This window comes from Excalfactoria chinensis, chromosome 18 (genome assembly GCF_039878825.1).
Source record: "Excalfactoria chinensis isolate bCotChi1 chromosome 18, bCotChi1.hap2, whole genome shotgun sequence".
NCBI classification, from domain to species: domain Eukaryota; kingdom Metazoa; phylum Chordata; class Aves; order Galliformes; family Phasianidae; genus Excalfactoria; species Excalfactoria chinensis.
The window spans coordinates 5,611,140-5,629,415 of record NC_092842.1 but is presented as its reverse complement, the minus strand read 5'-3'; the positions used below and the strand labels follow the sequence as shown (position 1 = coordinate 5,629,415).

The window sequence follows — 18,276 nt, the reverse complement described above, 5'->3', positions numbered from 1 at the left end:
TGAGCTGGAATCACACAGAAGCACCACCCGAGTCAGCTCCCTGTAGATCCCTTTTATCTTAAGGTCAGAGCACGTTGCTTGTGAGCTCTCCCCTTTATTTAATAGGGTCACATACAGAGACACAGAACAGTACCAGCACAGTGCTGTTATTGGGGCATAGAGAGGGCAAATCCTGAGATGACCATCAAGATGGCAGTGGAAAAATGAATGCTAAAGGAGTGTTGCTGTGGAGGGGGGGCTTACCTGGGGGCTCAGTAGGGCAGGGCTGCAGGTCACAGGTCTGCTTGCCCACCGGCTTCACCAACGGGTCACAGCCACGGACGATGTCCTTCCCCTGGTAGCACTTGACATCCCGCATCCTCACACCAATGCCACAGGTTTTGGTGCACTGGGAAACAGAGACCAGGGTGAGGTGAGGTGAGACCCCCCCTCCCCCAGCACAGAAAAACCACTGGAGCAGATGGGACAAGGGTAAGCACTGCCCCTCACTGAGCACTGTGTCTGCACACTGCACTGCTGGCTCCTCACTGCCTCACTGCTGCCAGAGGCATCAGACATCTGCAGCAGACTGACTGCAATCCATGGACACGCTCCCATCCCTGGGGCTGCACTCCTCCCTCCTCCTGCTGCACTCTGCGTGGCTCAGACACTGCTTATTGCCATCGGGGGGACTGTGACCCCATAGCTTATAGGGTGCAAGCACTGGGTTTGGTGCCTGTGCAATGTAACTAGGGGGCTTTGAAGAGCTCCCGGGCTGTGCTCGCTGCCTGCTGCCCTTTGGCCGCCTCTTCATATGGGGATTACTGCAAGGTTTCTTGGGCTAATTATAGGCTGCCACGACAGTTTTCAAGACTAAACAAAATGAGCTCCAGGCGGACAAAAAGGGCTGCAATGGGGAGCCAGGATCAGCTCTGCAGCTTCACACAGGATTGGGGCATCCCACATCAGCCCAGCCTGTCCCCAGCATCACTCCCCAGTTTCCAGAGCCCCAGCTTGGCTTCCTGCCCACCTGCAGGACAGCTGCACTGCAACATCCATGTGCTGCTGGTAAAAGGGGGTAAAAACAATAAAAAGGAAAGAAAAAGCCAAAGCTAACCCCCAATAGCTCTTATTCCTGTCTGCATTTTGTCAGAGCTGCTACAGCAGAAACAAAGGGGTCCCTCTCTCTGTGCTCTTTGACAAAGCTTCACCCAGATCCATGAGGTATTTTTCAGGTGTGCAGCCTTAGGTACAAGGTCACACTCTCAAGAAAAGCATCTTCCCAGAGCAATCCCCTGCACCCCCACCTACCTCTGACCAAGGGGTGGTGTACCACTTGAAGCACGGCCGCTCGAAGCACGTCGTTTCCTCCACAGGCTTCTTGGCCACGTCACAGTCAGAGGGGTTGTGAGTCTTGATCTTGCCATTGACAATCTCCAGGCAGAGCACAATCCTCTTCTTCACACCCCGGCCGCATGTGGTGTTGCACTGCAGGGTTCCCCACCATAAGCATCCTCCATTGCCACCAACACGCATAACCCCATCCCCAGTCCTTACCCGCTCCCAGTCCTGTGCCAACCAGTGTGATGGGCAGTTCTTGTCCCCACAGGGATGGATGGCCAGTGGCTTCGTCTCCAGGTTGCACTGCGACTCCGGCACCACGCGCCCATCGCTGGTTTTGCAGTACACATGTCGGATCATCCTGCCCTGCCCGCAGCCACCGCTGCACTGAAACCACAGTGGGCACAGCAGGCGGTCAGTGCAGTCCCAGATCCACGGCTAGGAAGCAACACGCCTGCATCCTCCCCACCCACCTCATTCATGGATGCTTGGGGTTGCAATAAGAAAGCAAAGGCCTGCTTCTCTACCTCCCCTGGGGAGCCAGTGCACCCCCATCGCAGCAAAACTTAGCACAGGTAGAAAGGACAGTGCCACAAACAGGGAAACATGGGGCAGTTCTCAGAAAGACTGAGTGTCACCAGATGTCCCCCCTTTTGCTGTCATACACCTTGGGGGGGGGAGAGGGGGGCAGCTGCCACTTCAGCAAAGATGTACGGAGCTTCACAGCATGGCTGCTGCCATGGAAACTGCTTATTTTTAGCCATAGGATAAAAGCTGGGTAAAAATAACTTGGGACAGAAAGGGTCTCTGTAGCATCAGCATGCAGGAAAGGAAAACAGGGTAAAAAAGGGAAAAAAAGGGGTCATTTTCTGGGCTCTGAGCATCAGTACTGTCAAAGCCAGGACCACCAAACCCCAGTGCTGCCATTTGTCTAAAGCAACAGCAGGACATGGGTGGTGCCACCCACCCCTCCCCGGGCTCACCGGTCCCCAGTCAGACACGGTCCATTGGCGGTCACAGGGTGGCCCAGTGCAGTTCTTCTCAGCCAGGGGTCGGGCACTGGCATCACACAGCTTCTCCTCCTCCGAGCAGCGGATGTCCCGCGTCACCACGCTGCGCTCACCACACCGTGCAGAGCACTGTTGGGGACAGAGGGGACGCATCGTATGGGAATGGGGACATGGGAGCAGGGAGATGCTTTTGAGTGTACTCCATTTTTTAGCCTGGAACTCTCTATAAATGCATGATAAAACCACAGAGCTGAGGTTTTCATCCTGCGGATAAATTTGGCACCGCTCAGCCCAGTGACACTATTTAGAACCAGGGTTGAGTTACTGCAGTCCCCCATGCACACGTTTGCTCGGTGCATGCTGTAAAACAGGGAAGAGTGTCAACAGCACAGCGCTCAGAGGCACCGTGCTGATATGTTAATCCTCAGATCTCCAAAACGTGCTTTTTTGGGGGCTTATTTCCCAAGCCAACTTGGCACCCGGCTTCAGATGTGATCCAAATTAGATTAGCTCTGCTGCTGGCTCAGAGCGAGCGGCTCCAAGGTTGTCTCAAGCAATCTGTCCCTGACACATGCTGGAGGTACAAAGGGGTTTTGGTAAAATAAGCAGCTCTGGTTCTATCTGCCAGTCAAAATACAGCAAGAGCACGTGTGCAGGGAGCTTTGCTCTACTGGATTGGAAAGTCAAAACATCCTGCAACAGCAGAAAGGAGCGACCCTCCATCTGCAGCGTGATGGAAATGGCTCACCCAGCCTGAAGAGGGAAGGAGATGGGGAACGATGACCAAGAATGGCTTTGGAAGGCTCTGGGAAGAAGAGGTTTCATTCATTCTGTATGGGTTTCATTCTCCTTGTGGTGTGGTGCAATGCAAGGTGAGGAAAAGGCACCAATGGCAACACCATTCCCATGCCAACCCCATTCCCACTTCCCTGTGCACCAAAGGGACAATGCACACCAGTCTCAGGGGGCAACACTGCCAAGGTCGTAACAGGTTCCCCTCCAATGGCCACAGGACATTTCAAAGCCCCAGATCTTACCTCTGACCACTCAGACATCTCCCACTGTGGCCCACAGGCCGGGTTCTTGCAGACTTTGCGCTCGTCGGGCCGGGTGATGTCAGCCGACTCACAAAGGTCGCTGTAGACAGAGCTGTCAAAGCCCGGAGAGATCATCTTCCAGCAGCGCACAATGCGGAACTGGTAGCCCTCACCGCAGGTGCGGGAGCACTCACTCCAGCTGCTCGTCTCCCACCTGCAGGAGAGCCAGAGAAAGGATGCAGTCAGCAGGAAGCTGGAGGGCTGCAGGCAGCCTTTGGGGTGTTACAATCAGCCTCCAGGAGGGGCTCAGCATGGTACATTTAGAAGTGCCTCCTTCATTCCATCCCCCCCCCATCCTGCTGCATTCCCTGAGCAGTCACAGGGCAGCTCCTCTCAGTACTCAGGACCAACCCTACTACTGATCTCTTATGCTAGGAAATAAATGGGTCAGTGTAATCAGAGAGTGAAGTCCCCATAGTGTGTCCAGGATAGAGAAGCAGCACTATCCCCTTCCCTGTGTTCTTGTTGCCTGCAGTGCCGCCTGATCTGGTTTTCAGCCTTAATGTGCAGAGCTCAGTGAGATCTTACACCCCAAAAAGTATATACAACACCCCCCCCCTTCCCTCCTCAGCACAGGTAGCCACACTCTGCCATTTGACCAAGCTGGAAAACAAGCACTCTGAGCTTTCACAGGGCTATACCCAGCCCCTGGTATCACCCCGGTCTTGCTTTGCACTGTGGATGAAATCACAGCAGAGCACACACCAGGCTGTCCTACTTCCTTCTTTGCACTTCTCATGGTCTGTCACTGTCACAGCCCTCCCCTTCAACAGACACCAACCACTGTTGCTCCCTACAATGAGCACATCTCTGCTGTACTGGGGTGTGCACAGGTCACACATTTCCACTCAAGACTGCAATCTAAATCATGCTCTTTGTGGATAAAAAGCTGCATCAGAAGGGATTCCAGCACACATTCCATCCCTGCCAACATCTCACACTTCACCCTGGCCACAAGCAAACCTCAGTCACGTTTAAGATGCCAAAGACAGCAGAGGGATGGGTCCCATACCTTGGCTGGCACTCTCTCCCAGCACAGAACTCATGGACGGGCTCAGGGCGGGTCATGGCATCACAGTACGTATCGTCCACTTCGATCCCATCATAGCGAACACACATAGCATATGTGGACATCACCCCTAGTTTCAAAGAGAATACACATACAAAAAAAAAAAACCCTTTTAAGTTATGTTTTTAGCTGCATTTTTCAAAGCTTCCTCCTGAAGGAAAGCAGCGAGCCAGCCTTACTGCCCACGGGGAGGATGCTGGCTAGCAAGAAGGGCCACGGTGGCCACCAGAGCCAATCTAAGCAAAGGTTGAGGCTGGAAGTGGGTCCAGCCATCGTGCTTAGCACCAGTAACAACACACAACCATTGTGTTCACTTAGAAAATGCTCAGGGTCTGCTGGGCTGTTCCCCACTTTCAGGCTGATGGATGGAGGTGACACGGAAACAGCCCCTGACCCATCCCAACCATTTCCATGTCACCTCCAGTGCCAGCACAAAGAGAGCCTGGCCACAGCCTAGCCTAGGGGACAGAACACTATCTAGTCTTTCCCTGGCTTCTGGGGACCAGCAGGCTGCTCTGGCTGCAGGTAACTGCAGATGCAGCTCTCAGGAACATATGACTTGTGTGAAACTGAACAAGACATCTACAGCTCTTGATGCTGCATGGTTCCTCTGCAATACGTCACTAGGAAAAGGTTACTTAAAATTTGCTTTTCTTGTTAAACCTCCCCCTGCTCGCCGCAAACTGGGCATCCCTGGGACTGCAGTCTCCTCTTCTCCCCTTCTTTCTAATGCCAGAAGCCCCATAGTGTCAGGATTATTCCTGAGACCATATTGACGAGCAATGTGGCACTGTGGGACAGAGCAGGGTCCCTCCCTTCACCTGGGGGCCAAGGAGGAGGGAAAGCAGTGTCCTGGGGACAAAAAGGAAGTAATTTAAGAACCAGAGGGCATGCTTGTTGCTGTTCCAGGCTCAGCGTCACAGCTGAGATCAGGCGCGGTGGCAGGAGTGGGAAACCAAATGAAAAGGCCAAATGCTGCTTCGTTTCCTGCTAGAGCAGAACAATCTTTCCAACTCTGCTCTGTCAGAAAGAAGCTGAGCTCTTCAAAGCCCTCTGAGTGTTCAAAAGGGGAAGGGAAATAAAAAGTGGAAAGGAAAGCAGGAGCCTGGCAGCACGCATTTCAATCTGTTACAACTGCTCAGGTTGAAGGAGCCAAAACCCAGCACGAGCATCAAGACCCTGCAGGGCTGGTAAATGCTACATGGGGCTAAAAGATGGAGAAATCCCCTGTGCATCACCAGCTCCTTCCCATCCCTACCAGATGTAGCGCGACTCACACGGCTGGGGCTGTTCTCGTAACTACCTGTGGTGCATGTAGAGCTGCAGGGTTCATGGGAGGAAAGCTTCCACCTGTACATGTCAGCAGCACTCACACCTTGGCCCTTTCTTAACAACTTCAATCTGTTTCTAGCAACAAGCACAAAAAAGAATAAAATAACATAGTGTTTACAAGGAGAGCCGTGATATGCCACGTCAGAGAGACACATCTGCGAGCAGGTTGGGTTTGGGAGGGGATTAGCTTTGTTTTGTCGGTTGGGTTTGGTTGCTCTGATTTTTGGGGTTTGTTGGTTTGAATTGTTTCATTTCGTTTCACAACATACCTGTCCTGAGCCCCAAGTAGAATCCCCAGCCCGGTTAGAGGCAGAGCTTCCACTGTCTAGAAATAGAGAGAATGGGATAAAAATACCCACAAGTAGAAACAGTTCAGAATTTCACAAAAAAAAAAGTTTGCATTTTCTGCTCAAAATACACCTGGCCCTCGGCGTACAGAGGCTAAAGGAGCAGCATCTCCTCCCGGCGCTGCTGGGTTTGGGCTGCTCCCAGCTCCTGCCTTGGGGGTCTCAGCAGCCTGACGCTTTGCTTTGGGACACGAAGGCATGCCGCTCGCCTACCTGCTGCCTCGGCCACTCTCGCTGGGTCGTTTTGGTTTGGATGCATGATTCGCATCGCTCACGTTCACGCTACGGTCAAACGCGTAACGCCATTGGGGAAGGGAGAACAGATTCAGCCTGGTGTGTGAAAAAGCAGCATCAAACCAAGAACGGCTTCTCCCAGTTCAGTGCATCGTACATCCCAGTATGTTGTAACACGTCAGGGATACGGCACCTTCCCAACAGAAGGCTCCGGTTCTCAGACCTTTGTCCAGACCCTGGAGGTGCCTATGCTGATTGGAACAGGGGACAAGGCTGTATCCTGACATCCAGCTGTCTCTGGCCTGGCAAGATACACAGCTTTATGATTTCTAGGCAGCAGAAGCTCTGGGATTGCCTTATTTAGTTGTTCGTAAGTTCACATCCAGCCTATCCAATCCATTCTGACACTGAGAATCCAAAAGTTCCCTTCCAGACCCACCCTCCTTCCAGCGATCCTCCAGGAGGATTACACATAGTTCTCTTTTCCCCTGGTGGTTTTGCCTCTCATTTTGGCAAAACAGTCATTTCCTGCATTCAAAAGGGAACTAAAAACAAACGTGGCTATTTTTGCCCCCTCCCCTCCCAAGCCATTCCTCCCCCCCCAAAAGAAAAATAACCACTTGCTATATGTAGGTGCTTCATCTCGCCAAGCAGCTCTGCTACCACCAGCCCTGACACAGCCACCAGGACAGCATTCAGAGAGAGCCATGGGAACAGACATCTGGGTTTTATGTTGCCTGGAAAAGGGACTGGGACCACATTTCTCTGCTCAAAGGCACCACGTTGCCCTGGGATTGAGGCATCCTTGCCCAGCTTCACAAGGGGAAAATAAAATAAGCATCTGAGGGCAGAAAACCCATCAGCACTGCCCCGTAAATGTGATCCTAAAGGGCGTCTATGTGTAACGAGGTCGCAGGGATAAGTTCTTTCTGGATAAGCCAGACCTTTGGTCACAGGTCAGTACTCAGCTCTCATCATTTCCAGCAAAGACAAAACATGTTTTTGCTCTTTAAATGCCAACAGCAGCACATCATCCTACCAACAACATGGGTGGGTTTTTTTTCCTATTTATTACAAGCACTGTGATAATGTTTTCTTCCATGCCTGCACTTCACTTCTGCTTTTCACGCAGGAGCAGCACCAGGCTATTAGTGCCAGGTGCAGGTCAGCCCTTGCTGCTGCTTCCTAGTGAATCTCTTTCAGGGGGCAGCAGAAACAAACACCCCTTTTGGCAGCAGCTGGTGCTCCGGCTGCCTGTTCTCCTAAAGCCAGCCCTGTAGCAGGAGGAGAAATCCTAACAAGTGCAGCTGAAGAGGAGAGAACTCCTGGAGCACAACAAGCTCCTGCAGGAGGAACAGGTCTGGCCTTTGTGCTGCTCCCTGCACACCACACACTCCAGCACCCTGCCCATGGTTGGTGGGATGGGGAGCAAGACCCCACACTCTACTTTCATGTTTTGTTTCCATACACACACTCCACAGGACAGCACAAGTTGCTAAGGGACTTTCTGAATGGCTGGAAGGTGAGGCCCTGTGAAATAAAGCACTTTATCAGCTGTTATCATTTAGATCTGAACAATTCATTTCATTCAAGAGAGTGGTGGGAAGAGGTAACATTGCAAGGGAGGAATGGGAAGAAAAGCACAATTCTTGGTACTTCCCCTTAATAGATTTAAATCCCTGAGCTGTGCCTCTGCACCTTTGATAGAGATGGTTGAGGATAATGGGAAGAGAGTTGTTGGCTTGCTTTGTTTAACACAGGTAACTGCACTCAAAGCACTGTCAGTCTTTTGGGGGCTATCCTGCAATAGTCACATTGCTCTGCATTTCAAAGCACATGAAGTTCCTCCTGGAAAGGCTGGAAAGCATCAGTCCCATTTAACAACTCCTGGAACAGAGGCATAGGTTACAGGGTGCTGCCCAAGGCCACCCAGAGAGGGTGCAGGGAGCAGGACTGGTTCCTGCTCACCCCAGAGAGCAGCACTGCAGGGAGCAGCACTGCAGGGAGCTGAGGCACTGCCCTCGCTTGTCAGAGTGCTAACAGAGTGCTTGCTTTGGCAGCAGAGGCAGGGTTTCCAAGCCAAGCCACAAGAAGAGATGATAGACAAGCCCGTGGCAATGTGTAAGTGTTCTTATCATTAAGAAGTCTGTTGATATGTTTGGCTGCATGGACATTTTCTTTAGCATAAGCTAGCATAAGGTCTAGATAAATACAGCTAACTATAACCAGAGAGCATTTGTGCAGTGCCTTTCATCTCCTGAAGTTCAGCATCCCAACCCACATTTTAGCAGCGGGAACTGGGCAACAGGGCTGAAGTAGCACAGAAAGGAGCTGTGCACACAACCAAGACAGGAGGGACCCAAACTCTCATGGCTGTGCCTGAGAGACCTGGATGGCCCCCAGGGTCCCATCTCAGCCCAAGCACTCTAGGGAATGCTCTCACCTGCTGCTTCCTGCAAGGTCTACTAATTACTGCTCTGCCCCATGCTGGGAACATGCTGCTGAGAGCCCTGGGGCACCTCAAGAGGTGTCCTCATGTCCACATTTAGGAAGTACTGTCCTGAGACTTTCACACAGCCTTGTCCAAGTGAATTATGCTGTTAGAGACAGATTACACTTCCTTTTTAAGCTTCCCCCATTGCACTTTTTGTAACGCTACCACTCAAAGCCAGCCATCAAAGGGATCCTGAAGTGCCAGTTCTATTATCAACCACTTAAAGCTGCCAACTGAGTGCTTTTGAAGTTCTTATCAGAGCAGTGATTAATTGCACTGTTTCTTCCTCCATTAAGGCAACAAAGCCAGGCTATTTCTGTAGGCTCTGCACAAAAGCCCTTGCTCTGCTGTGCTTCTCCAGCAGCAGAGAAGCACCAGGATCAGCCCAGAGGAAGAGGACCATGGGTGGGAGTCAATAGGGTGCATAGAAAGAGCCCAGGATCAACTTCTGCTGCATCAGAACTAGGAGGAAGGCGCCCAGGGAAATCAGAGGGGGACATCAAGACAAAAGGAGTTTCATTTGTTTTTATAAGCTCTGATGATGTGCTATGACAGAGCAATAGGCAAGCTGACAGCCATCAGCATGGCCCCACCAACAGCCCCACCAAGGAGGGCAAATTTTCCTCTTGCTCAGAGGCTCTCAGCTTTCTACTCAAGCCATTGGCCCTTCCTTTCAAGTCAATCCCAGGTAGGAAGCTTTTGCGACATCCTACTCCCACTTACCTTCTGGCTTCCAAAGAGGGATGCAAATTATGCAATGGGTCTGCATTGAGTACAGTGCTATTATGAGTTGAGAATAACACTAAATAGGATTGACTACAAAGATATGTCTCTTACCTTGCTTTGTGGGTTCTGTTCCCTTGAGAGCTGGTCATGGTGACAGTGGCATTTGAAAACGGTGTCTCCGCAGATGAATTGCTGGCTTTGCCATTGCTCAGCTCCATGTAGGTGCCATTGATGGTATAGGTCACAATGCCATCAGTGTCCTCGTAGTCAACATAGAGGCTGTCAACGTGGGACCCCACGGAGTTGATTGGGTCTCCCTGGGCAAAGATGCTGTTCACGGTCATGTTAAGCACCAGCTCCTTAGAGTCAGAGTCCTTGTCCAGCAGCTTGTCTGTGATGGCATTCTCCGAAAGGAATTCCCTGGAGGTGAACCTGGGGTCGAAGTCTCTGTCGTCATGGTCTGTCTGGTAAGTAGACCTGGTTACGTTTGAATCTAGATTGGAGCCAACAGGGGAAACAACAGTGATGACCAGCACTTGGGCTGGGAGGCAAAAGCAGCCCTGAGCAGTAGGGATACACCAGAGCCTGAGCAGCAAGTGGAAGAAGTAGGGGTCTTGGGGAAGGAATCCTTGGAGTTGCACCCACTTGGAAAGAATCCACAGCTCCCTGTGGGCCTCATCTTGCAGTTGTGTGGCCCAAGGAGAGCCCAGCACACAGCAGCAGGGTCCCAAGCAATAGCAGAGGTAAGAATGGTGCCCAATGGTCCCAAGCCCACAAGCCATGCAGGGAAGGCCCCCAGGGCAGCTTGGTAACGGGATACCCAAGGGACTGGGGTGGAGTGCTTGTTGGCACTGTGGAAGAGTGGAAAGCGAGAAAGGAGATTGTGATGGGAGACCAGCACACCTAGAGCTCCCTCCCTTCAGCATTATGCAAAGCACCATGGGGCATCAGTGGGAGAGCTTATCCATGGCATCCCCCACCCACCAGAAACCAGAACCTGAAGGGCAAAGAGGATTTATGAGCAGAGATGTTTTAAAGAACTTTCCAAGGTTTCCAAACAAACCGGCAGGATCACTAGAGTTAGAAACAGAGCGTTTCTCCACAAGAGCTCTGAGAGCAGAACACTGAGGCCCAAGTCTCCTCCTTACCTTTGGGTTGTTTGCCCTTCAGTTTTGGCTCACAGTCAATTGTTTCTGCTCTTTCATAGACCTCATTGGTTTCCTGACCTTTGCTCAAGTTTAAATCTTCCTCCGTCTCCTGTCTTCCAAACACCTGGTTCTCCAAGTCTATCCTTTCCCTGGAGATTTTCCCAAAATAGGTTGCGTTGTGTTGGATAAAACCCAATGGCACGTCTCCATCAAACTCCCTGCTTTCTTCGCTATCTGACTCAGAAAAGGTGTAGTAGATGGGCTGGAGATTTGAGTGTGGCTTCCTCAAGAGAGTGTATTCAAACGTGATGGATGGATTTTTGCCATTTTGATTCCAGACCTAGCAAACATGACATTATTAACGGATGTGGTGAATATAAGGCATGCAAAGTTTGCGATTCATCTTGGACTTGACAGTTGGCGAGTATCTACCTCACTGTTTCCAATCTGCTTTCCATCACATTGCCAGCTTCACACAATTGAAACCCAACACAGTTTTCCAAGGGTTAGTATGCAACATGCAGATTTACAAGCAGCTCCTTCCCCATCAGCTGAGCAACCACTGAGGCATAGGAGAGCCATCTCGGAGGTTACTGTCTATGTGCACAAACTTCCTTTTTTGGGCATTACAGGGAATGAGGGGCAAGAGATCAGATAACCACCCCTTCTGTTTCAGGCAAGCCCATGGACACAAGGAAGATGGCAGGGGCCCACTGGCTGACTGCACAGGAGCAAATTAAATGACTGGTTGTAGATGATTTGCCCCTTTTTCCACCCAACACAGCTTCTCCCTTCCCCACCACCCCAGTCTTACAGTCCTGAGAAGCCAAAGCTCACCATTATGTTCAGTCCTTGGTTTGTTGGTCCTTGTGCAACAATATACTCTATGCCGGTCTCATAGACGTCCATGGGCCGGCGGTACTTGAACACCGTGCCTGCAATGTTGAAGTTCTTTGGGCTGTCAACTTTGTAATTCCCATTGAAGAAATAGTACCCAGCTTCATCAGCCACAGCTTAAGACAAGAGAAACAAAACAAAGTCAGTTCCAAAGGCGAGACGTAACGGTGCCATTTGTTTGCTCAGACTATGAAGTAACTGGAGTGTCATAGTAATGAGATGTGTTTTCTCCCACACTGTAATGCATTTGACAGATGCTGTGCTCCCCACATGCATCCTGCAGGTACACACCCAGAACCCTGGGCTATGCTTTCCTCTACAGTGCAAGCTCTCAGACACATCAACTGACAGCACCAGCAGAGCATAAACACAAAACAAGACCAGCTCTGCAGACAACAAGCAGACTGCCAGAGGCTACAGATGGAGATGCCTTTTCAGGAGCCCTGAGCTGATCACATCTCACCCAGCTCTGTCTCAGGGCTCATCCAGATCTACCCAGGACCTGTCCTTAATAAAGTCCTTTTGCTCAAACCCTCTTGTGCATGGCCACAAGCCTCTGAGGCAGCACCATACCATGACAGCAAACATGTACCTCCATTGGGCAAGCCCAGGTTTTCATTCAACCCCACAGAACAGCTCTGCCCTCTTCAACTCCGAGATTAGCCTATGAGCCATCCCCACTGTGCTGTTGTCAGGTGGCCGTTGCACACTGCCCAAGCTGTGATGCACGGCTGTGATTCATACCAAGTGGGTTTGGCTCATGCCTGCCACAAAGCTACATTCATACAGACACTGAGAAGAATATTTGCTAGCACACATGCATTCTAGGGAGGTACCAAGAGGTTATACACACCCAGAACATCTGCAGATTTTTTCCGCTCCACTATCTGGATATCCCTTGCTCCAGCAGGAATGTGTGTTACCAAGGAATAGCCTGTGGGAAACTACACATTAATGAAAGGAGAACTTCATAATGAGTTACCTGAACACAGCACTCAGCAGACAACACTGTCATTCGTGAGCAAATGGGACAAATCCTGCTAGCAGCACTGCAGCTCGCTCTGTCTCCAAAGACCATTACTCGTGCCTGAATCGGGTCGCTGTATTTGGGACCAGCAGGTTCTGTTGCTTTACACTAGTTTTGGAAATCCTGATCTTTCAAAAACATCCTGGTTTCCTGTTATTACAGTGCATTTATTTCTAGATTTATCGGGTCACGGATAAGCAAACAACCCTCTTGCATAACCACGCTGCTCCATTCAGAGAGCTCAGATTCCTTAGAAGGGTCATGGAAAGGGACTGTTTTGGCAGAAGGGTTTCCCTGCCCAAATCTACAAGTGCATCGGCAGAGAGGACACATGGGAAAAGGTGACGGAGGACACTCAGAGCTTGAAGCAGTTTGCTAAAGAAACAACCCACTGCTAAAAACAAATAAAGCAAAGGGACCCTTGGAGCCTTACCCAGATGAGCGTTTCCTTTCCGGTAACTCCCCGTTACATGAGTGCAGCTGCTCCCATCTCCTTGGCAAACTCCACATTTATCCAAGGTGTGGGTGGAAAACAGAATGCCATCGCAGCCAATTGGCTAGAAAAGGCACAGAGTACTGCGGGTCAGGCAAATATTGCACCCCTTGTACCACTCTGAATGCTACTAACAATATTTTTGCTATAATGTTTAACAACCTCACATTTTCCAGACACGCAAACCCCTCGGAAATCAGTGTATTTGCAGGATGTTCCATCCCGAGCCTGAACCATTAATTGTCTCTGACCATCCACAGTGGTGCAATGGAGGTCACAGGGCTTGCTAGAAATGTGAACATAGTCATCTAAGGGGAAAGGATATAGAGACACATTCAAAACAGCAGAAACACAATAACTTTCATCCTACCAACGTCAATGAATCTCTGCCAAGCTAAACAACAGCAGCAGCAACACAAATTGCACAGCAGCCAGCGCTGCAGGAGCTACAGCCTCTTGTGCCTGCAGATTGGACAGGAGACTGTGCTCCTAGCAGCTTGCTGCTACTGCAAGCCTTTGCACAGCTCCAGTGCTGGAATGAGATGCACCTGCTGCTGGCCAAGGTACCACCAGCATCACAGCCATTGCGCTGTGCAAGGGCTTGCAGCCGCATAATATACACTACACACATTCACATATCAATATTTAATACATACATCTGTTGTTATAAATAGACATACAAGGCTATTAAAACCGTGTCAGCTTATAACTCAAGACCTCTCCCATCAAGTTGGGCTCACTTTGCCCCTTGCTTTCTGCAGATGCTTTACAATACCCACAGGAAGCAAGAGACAAATCCATGCGTGCAGCAGAGCCCCGTGCCAAGCGTTGCACAAGGAGGGAGCAGCGATATACCCACTGGCCCAAGACAGCATCAATGGCAAAACATTATCCTGCCAATCCCCCAGGAGACACGTGAGCGCCTGCTAAAACACAAAACAATTCACTGTCACTATTCCGGTGAATCATCATCTTGAAGGGTGAATATGGTCAGAGAAATTGTCACCTTGCCATAGGAGTGGGACAAGGCCAAGCAGAGCTAACCACATCCCAGCACACAGCCCTGCCATGGGAATGCAGACAGGGGCTGGTGTCACTCCAAGGGAGGCAACAAAGAATATAATGCAGCATCTAATATGGGTGAATATCTACAGGCACCCAAGCAAGAAAATTCTGCTATATCCTCTCTTTTCAGACTCTTAAGTTCCCAAGGAGAATCCCAGTATGCCCAGGAATTGGCTGGGATCTTTCTTACAACTTGGTTTCAGTGGGAGTTAAGTGCCTAAAAATACAATTAAAATACACATATCCCAGTCTGACTCCTCAATTATCCCTGCAGTTTTGTGTCGCTCACCCCAGATGACCGAACTGACTCCATCTGGGTGACATCTGGCAGAGCCCACACATTGTGTGGGAGCAAGCAAATGTCACAGGGACGCACTGCAGCCAGCAGCAGCCCCAGCTCACCACACACTGGGTGAGGTAGATGCTCCCTGCCAGCACAGAGCATCGCTCCATGTCATCATCCTCCAGCCTGCCTTCCTTGGGAGCAGTGATCAAAACAGGCTGGAGGACACCATCATAAATATGCTTTGTTACTTTATTTTTAAGTAACCCTGCAGCTGGAAAACCCCCTTTGAACCTGGGAGGCAGCTGATTGTGTCCCTGAAAAAAATCACTTTAAAAACAGCAGAGGAGGAGCCTTCCTGCAGTCTATAGCATCATAACTATCAAAATACCTTGGCTAAGCATAATGAAACACACAAAGAACATCTTGTTACCAGGGTATAAAGGTTTCCATTGATATGTTCTTCCATTATACACATGGGAGTTAAAGGATGAACACTGCTCCTCTCGAAAGCTCCTTCCGTTAGCAGGGCACTCCTAGAACGGGATGCATTAACATCCTGATGAAAATCAAATGTGGGAGAGGCTCCTGACACAGCACCCCCTGCAAGGGGCACTTCTTCCATCACCTGCCCCATTTAGAGCCACATCCTCCTCCTCCCACTGCGGAGACAGCCAGGGAAACCCCAAGTCAGATGGCACAAGAAGGACCCCACTGGGTTTCACAGCCCCCAGCAGCAGGGATAGCAGCCAGAGGAGGGAATTCCAGCTGCTAGAGGGGCAATATGGGGGTCTGCTGCAGGATAAGCAGCACCTCCACTCCAAGGGGCTCAGGAATGCCATCACGAGAAGCAAGCACGACTTCCCAGTTTTTCCATCAAATGTCTCCAGTGAGAAAAAGGATATCCTTACTTGTACTTTGCAGAGCTGATATCTTTTGGATGTTCCAGTGCAAGTTTTATTAGCCAGCCCACTCACTGACTTTCGTCTGAATAAAGAAATAATGGTTAGACAGGGGTCAGAAACACTTCATCTTTTTTTTAGTCCTAAACGAATCATTGTTCCCTGCTTCTTCAAGACCTGCATCCACATAGCAAAGCTGCACCTAAAGGAAAAACCTTGGGGCCAGCACAGAGCATCTCAGCTCCCAGATAACAGTGACAGGGTGATGGCCCCACACAGTGCCAGGAAAGGATCAGGTTGGATATCAGGCAACACTGCAGTGATGCAGTGGCACAGTACCCAAGGAGTGGAAGAGTCACCATCCCCTGCAGGTGCTCCAGGACCATGGAGCTGTGGCACTGAGGCACAGTGGGGTGGGTTGAGGTGGGGGATCTTAGTGGTCCTTCCCATTCTTAATGATTCATGGGCCCCTCACAACACCATGCTTCAGCCACACTCACCTTCTGCTCACACAGGGTTTGCCTCTCTCTACTTGCACTCACCCACTGAGCAATGACTTGGACCAGACCCACTCCCAGTGGGCACACACTGGGGTCTTCCCACTCACATACCTCTGCCGCAGGCAGTGCCTCTCCTGGGACTTAACACCTCCACCACAGCTCCTTGTGCACGCCGTCCACTTGGTCCACTCACCCCACCAGTAGGCAGTGACGTCTGCACCCTCCTCCAGGCTGTTGGAGGTCTGAGGCAGGTCCTGCAAGCACCGGGGGGGGGTTGGGAGAGAAGCAACACTCAGTACTCATTGCAGAGCCCATCCAGCCCTGCTCAGCCTGCACAGTGACATCTCAGGGCATTTTCTTCCTATCTGAGGTCAAGTCTGGGATTCCCATTCTTGCAAGAAATTCTGCTTTCTCAATTGTGTTTTCATTACAAATTGGAATGAAACTGCAATATTTGGGATTCCTCAGGAAAGGAAACGTTCATTGTTTAGCCCGGTTGGCAAAACCGAGCTCCCATACAACCCACAAGTTCTGGCTCTCACTCCACCACAAAACCAGAGAGCTGATGAGCTGGTGGCAGCTGAGAGCTGAAGCAAAGCCCTGCAGAGCCACCCCACAGAGGTACAGCACACCCACCAAGTCCAGGTGCTCCCATTATAAAGACCACCAGGTTTGTCACTTCAGGAAGATCCCAGACCTCCCCCCCACCACCACTGGTGTGACCCACACCCTGGGCACAATGAGCTGCTCCAGAAGCAGCATCACCACACATGAATACTACAGAGGTTCCCATCCCTTTCCCAACCCCAGGACATTCACCAGATACCTCTTAGTAAGGTGACACTTACCTGAGCTATCACAAAGGCCACATTGCCCACAACGAGAAGGGCCAGGGCAGCCCTCAGCCAGGACCACATACTGATAGAGTCACTGCTCCACCTCCACCTGAGCATCTTCATCCTACGGAGCAACCACGCCGTGCTGAGCAAGACCCCATGCAGCCCTATGGGAGGACCCCCACCACCAGTGACTGCAAGGGCTTGATCCAGAGGTGGTACCTAATTAAAGGAAACATCAACATGGCACAGGCTCCCATCCCATCTCAGCTGCTATTTGCCAACAGCAATTAATTGTCCTTTTCATTTATTCTACTCTAATTCTCTGCAGTTTCTTGAAGCCTGCCCTTACAAAGAAGAAACCACATGCATCTGGAGTGCAGAAACACAGCATCCTGACCGTCAGCCTTCCATCCCTTTCTCCATTTGCCTCACAAAGAGAATAACCCAGAATGGCATTTTCTTCATTAAAACCCAGCTCAAAACCACAACACTGTGAGAGCCAGAAACAGGCAGGCTTCAGGAAGTCATGCTTCCAAGCAATCAGCTCGTGTCTGCAAGAAAAAGCAGTGTAGTAAGTTAGCAACGTATGCTAACTCCCCTTGAAGGGCAACTAGGTAACGTCTTTGGGAAACGGGGAGGTGGAAGAGAGGCTGCAGAGCAGCAGCATAGAGGCTTCCCTGCTCCTTCTGCTTCCTGCAATGGCTCTCGTGCAGCTGTGGAAGCGCAGACGTGTTGGCAGTGCCTGCACAGCTGTGGGATCTGCCTCGCACAGATCCCCATCGGGGCTCCAGGCCCCCGGCTCAGCTCCACTCTCGCCCCACGCAGAGCTCCAGGGCACAGACGCGTTCCAAATCGCGGATCCATTGATTAATTGAAGCGCAGAGCTCTTGGCCGGGGATGCCGGGGACAGGTGGCTGAGCCTTGCCTTACACTTGGTTTTCATTAAGGCTTCCAGACACATCTGATTCCAAGCCAATAAAAGAGCTTGCTCAGAGTTTATCCTAGAACCAGCGAAAGAGCTTCACGCTTAAATAAAAGAAGGGGAAAATACAAGAAGGGCGAGGGAGGGGGGAAAGCCACCAGCAAGCACTTCGGAACCGGGAGAGAAGGAAAACATACAGACCTGCATACAGACCCGCCCGCCGCGGGGGGATACGGTCGGACGAGCGCCGTCCTCACCGGGACGGCGGGGACCCCTCGGGCCGGGTCGGGCGATGCAGCGGAGGCGGTATCGGTACCGGGCGGAGCGGAGCAGCGGAGCAGAGACGGCAGCCGCTCCCTCCGACTTCAAAGCGCTGCCGGGCGCCGGGCTCGCAGCGAGGAGGAGCCGCAGTGGCTCCCCCCAGCCCGCGCCTGCCGCTCTTATAGCGAGGGGGGAAGCGGGGCGGGGGGGAGCGAGCGGAATTCACACCTCTCGGCCCGGGATGCCCCCACCCCGGTTAACCCCTCGCCTCCCCCGGCGCCGGCCCGCGGCCGCCAGCCGGTTTCCTGGT

At 51.3% G+C, this 18,276-nt stretch overlaps 1 protein-coding gene across 11 annotated transcripts in view; it reads right to left on the bottom strand.

Moving 5' to 3' along the window:
• ADAMTSL2 (ADAMTS like 2) overlaps nt 1-18,276 on the bottom strand; it is a 20,352-nt gene extending 2,076 nt beyond the window's left edge. Inside the window, exons 1-18 of one of the 11 annotated variants that reach the window (XR_011905545.1) lie at nt 17,907-18,276; nt 16,793-17,002; nt 16,056-16,198; nt 15,454-15,529; nt 14,976-15,078; nt 13,357-13,502; nt 13,135-13,258; nt 12,528-12,608; nt 11,615-11,790; nt 10,778-11,117; nt 9,741-10,122; nt 5,800-5,903; nt 4,440-4,566; nt 3,368-3,581; nt 2,304-2,459; nt 1,537-1,702; nt 1,291-1,467; nt 244-388 (exon numbers count right to left, since the gene is read on the bottom strand). Coding sequence is in view for 10 of the 11 variants with exons in the window: in XM_072352831.1 (XP_072208932.1) it covers nt 244-388; nt 1,291-1,467; nt 1,537-1,707; nt 2,304-2,459; nt 3,368-3,581; nt 4,440-4,566; nt 5,800-5,903; nt 9,741-10,122; nt 10,778-11,117; nt 11,615-11,790; nt 12,528-12,608; nt 13,135-13,258; nt 13,357-13,502; nt 14,976-15,078; nt 15,454-15,529; nt 16,056-16,198; nt 16,793-17,002; nt 17,907-17,912 (2,881 nt within the window). In the remaining variant the exon portion in view is untranslated. Of the gene's footprint in view, nt 1-243; nt 389-1,290; nt 1,468-1,536; nt 1,708-2,303; nt 2,460-3,367; nt 3,582-4,439; nt 4,567-5,799; nt 5,904-9,740; nt 10,123-10,777; nt 11,118-11,614; nt 11,791-12,527; nt 12,609-13,134; nt 13,259-13,356; nt 13,503-14,975; nt 16,199-16,792; nt 17,745-17,906 lie in introns of those variants that run through there. The other 10 variants (XM_072352834.1, XM_072352831.1, XM_072352832.1 and 7 more) reach the window with 10 other exon arrangements.